General features: G+C 70.0%; 1 protein-coding gene across 1 annotated transcript in view; it reads right to left on the reverse strand.

The window, feature by feature from the left end:
- The window catches only part of CHRD (chordin), a 9215-nt gene that overhangs the window by 4147 nt on the left and 2686 nt on the right, over positions 1 to 2382 (reverse strand). The window contains exons 2-7 of the mRNA XM_014939839.1: positions 2019 to 2142; positions 1477 to 1623; positions 1277 to 1394; positions 408 to 504; positions 178 to 319; positions 1 to 89 (exon numbers count right to left, since the gene is read on the reverse strand). The exon at positions 1 to 89 is cut by the window's left edge and continues 4 nt beyond it. Of these exons, the coding sequence (XP_014795325.1) occupies positions 1 to 89; positions 178 to 319; positions 408 to 504; positions 1277 to 1394; positions 1477 to 1623; positions 2019 to 2142 (717 nt within the window). The remainder of the gene's footprint in view (positions 90 to 177; positions 320 to 407; positions 505 to 1276; positions 1395 to 1476; positions 1624 to 2018; positions 2143 to 2382) is intronic.

The raw sequence follows: 2382 nt of genomic DNA on the forward strand, positions 1-2382 counted from the left end.
GTTCTCGGTGTCGCTCAGGGTCAGCATGGCCATGCCCCCGGCGCCCAGGTGTGCAGGGTCCAGCGAGGTCAGGATGGCCCCAAACGTCTCTGAGCAGGGAGTCGGGGGAGACAGGGGGGGCGTGAGGGGCGTGCGGGTGGGCACCGGCTGGGTGGGCACGCAGGGATCCATCCTTACCCGCAAAGAGTGCCCGGTGCTTGAGGATGTGCCCGTGGACCTCTCCGGAGGGCTGTGCCCGGGTGACGAGGGACACGCGGAGCTGCTCCCCCCGCAGCAGCTGGATGTTGGCCTTGGACACCGTCCTCCACATCCCGCAGAGCTGGGGGCAAGGGCAGGGATGGGTAGGGGCTTGGGGGGGGGCACCGCACGCCCGGGATAGACACCGTGCCCCCCCCGGCCCCTCTCACCATGCCATCCTCGGGGGCAGCGCTCTTCTGCACGGGGTGCTCGAACAGCACGGTGCCCTCGGGGTCGCTGAAACGCACCCGGCTCGGCCGCCCCAGCCTGCGGGCACCCGGGGGGGGGAGTTTTGAGCAAGGACCACCCACCCCCCTTCGCTCGGCACCCCCCCTTCCCTTGGCACCACCCTCTGGGCTGGCCCGGACCTGCCGCCCTGCCGGGTGCCAGCTCGGCGGGGGTCCCCCCGGGGTCCCCTGCCCCGCGGCGGTGCCGGGAGCCGGGGGTGGGGGGGGTGTCTCTGCCGGGAAAGGACCCTCCGGGAGCCGAGCGCTCGGGACCCGGCTGCAAATTGAGGAGCATTTTCGGCTCCGTTTGGCTCCCCCCGGTTGGAGCTGGAAATTAGTCACCACTTTACTATGCGGAGGGGCCGGGAAGCGAGGACGGGCAGGAGGAACTGGAGCGGGAAGGAGGGAGGGAGAGGAGAGGGAGAAGGAGAAGGGAGAAGGAACAAGAAGAAGGGAGAAGAAGAAAGGAGAAGGGAGGCTCGGCTGCCAGCGGCTGGTCTGGGGAGGGCACGGTGAGGATGGGGGACCCCGGCAGCCCCTGCCCGCTGCGCCCCATCCTCCGCCGAGCCCTGCGGCCGCTCCCGCTCGTTCCCCCCCCAGAGCTGGGGGCGAAGGGCTGAGGCTGCGCTGAAACACCGGCCAGACCCCCCCAGCACATCGCTCCCCTCCCCAGATCCCTCCAATGGCACCACGGGGGGACATGGGAAGGGAAACTGAGGCACAAGCATCGCTGCACACACCCACACACACTCCCACTCCCTTTACCCGGGGGGTGCCAGCTGTGCCAGCCTGGGCAGGGGGTCAGGACCCACCTCTCGTAGGCGATGGAGAAGAGCAGGCAGGAGCGCAGCAGGGTGAAGCGAGCCTTGGCCACCGCGCTGGACGTGGGGTGCCACGGCTCCGGGCCGCTGGTCAGCAAGGCCACAAACTCTGGGGAGGGGATGCTGATGATGGCAGGGGGGCGTGGGGGGGGGGCCGCTGCACACCCAGGGCGAGTGTGGGGGGGGCTCACCTGCACGGGCATCGTCACGGGCCATCCCCTCGGAGCTGAGGTAGGAGCGGTCGTTGTAGGGCTTGTCCAGGTCATCCTCCTTGTCCTGGAAGTACTCGAAGGTGTCGAAGTGGGGCGCGGGGCTCTTCTCCGGGGGGGCTGGCAAGGCTGGCAGGGAGTGGGCACAGGGGGAGACCATGGCACCAGGCTGCTTGTGCTCAAGAGCTCGGGATGGGGCCAATAATAAATCCCCCCTCCCGAGACAGGAAGAGATGTGCCCCACAAATCACGGGGGGGCTCTGTGCCAGGATGATGGGTGGGCATGTGGGGTGCAGGCAGACAGATGAGCAGGTTATCTGCACCCCCACTTCACCCCCCCAGGGCCGTTTGGGGACGGCTGTGCCCACGTGCTGTGCCCGGCACCTCGTGGGTACCCTGGGTGCACAGGTGAGCCCTGTAACCCCCCCTTTTGGGGGGCCGTGGGCAGTGTCCCCTCTCCTGTGCCTGGGGGGACGCTGTGGGTGCAGAGGGGATCCCTGAGGGGGGGCACCGGCCGTACTCACCCTTGGGACAGGTGTGGCAGCAGTGCCCGGGCAGCAGCATGGCGCGGGGGCAGGCGGGCACCGGGCAGTCCTGCTTCATGTTCTTGCAGTTCACCTTCCCCACCGGCTTCCCCCGGCGGTTCCTCTGCTGGGGGGGGGATGAGGAAAACCCGGGTGAGCTGCGCCGAGGCTCACCAGGCCGAGGTGTGCCCCCCCCGTTCCCGACACAGCCCGGCTCCCCCCGTCCCGGCCCATCTGCAGCTCCCGGGGCGGCCCGGACACCTTGCGCAGCCTCCAGCTGCCTGTACCGCAGCCAAGCCCGGGCCCCCTCCCCACGGCCCCCAGCCCCCTGCCCAGCTGTGCGCGGCCCCGCCAGCCCCGGCCT

This window comes from Calidris pugnax, unplaced genomic scaffold (genome assembly GCF_001431845.1).
Source record: "Calidris pugnax isolate Ruff unplaced genomic scaffold, ASM143184v1 scaffold94, whole genome shotgun sequence".
Taxonomy (NCBI): domain Eukaryota; kingdom Metazoa; phylum Chordata; class Aves; order Charadriiformes; family Scolopacidae; genus Calidris; species Calidris pugnax.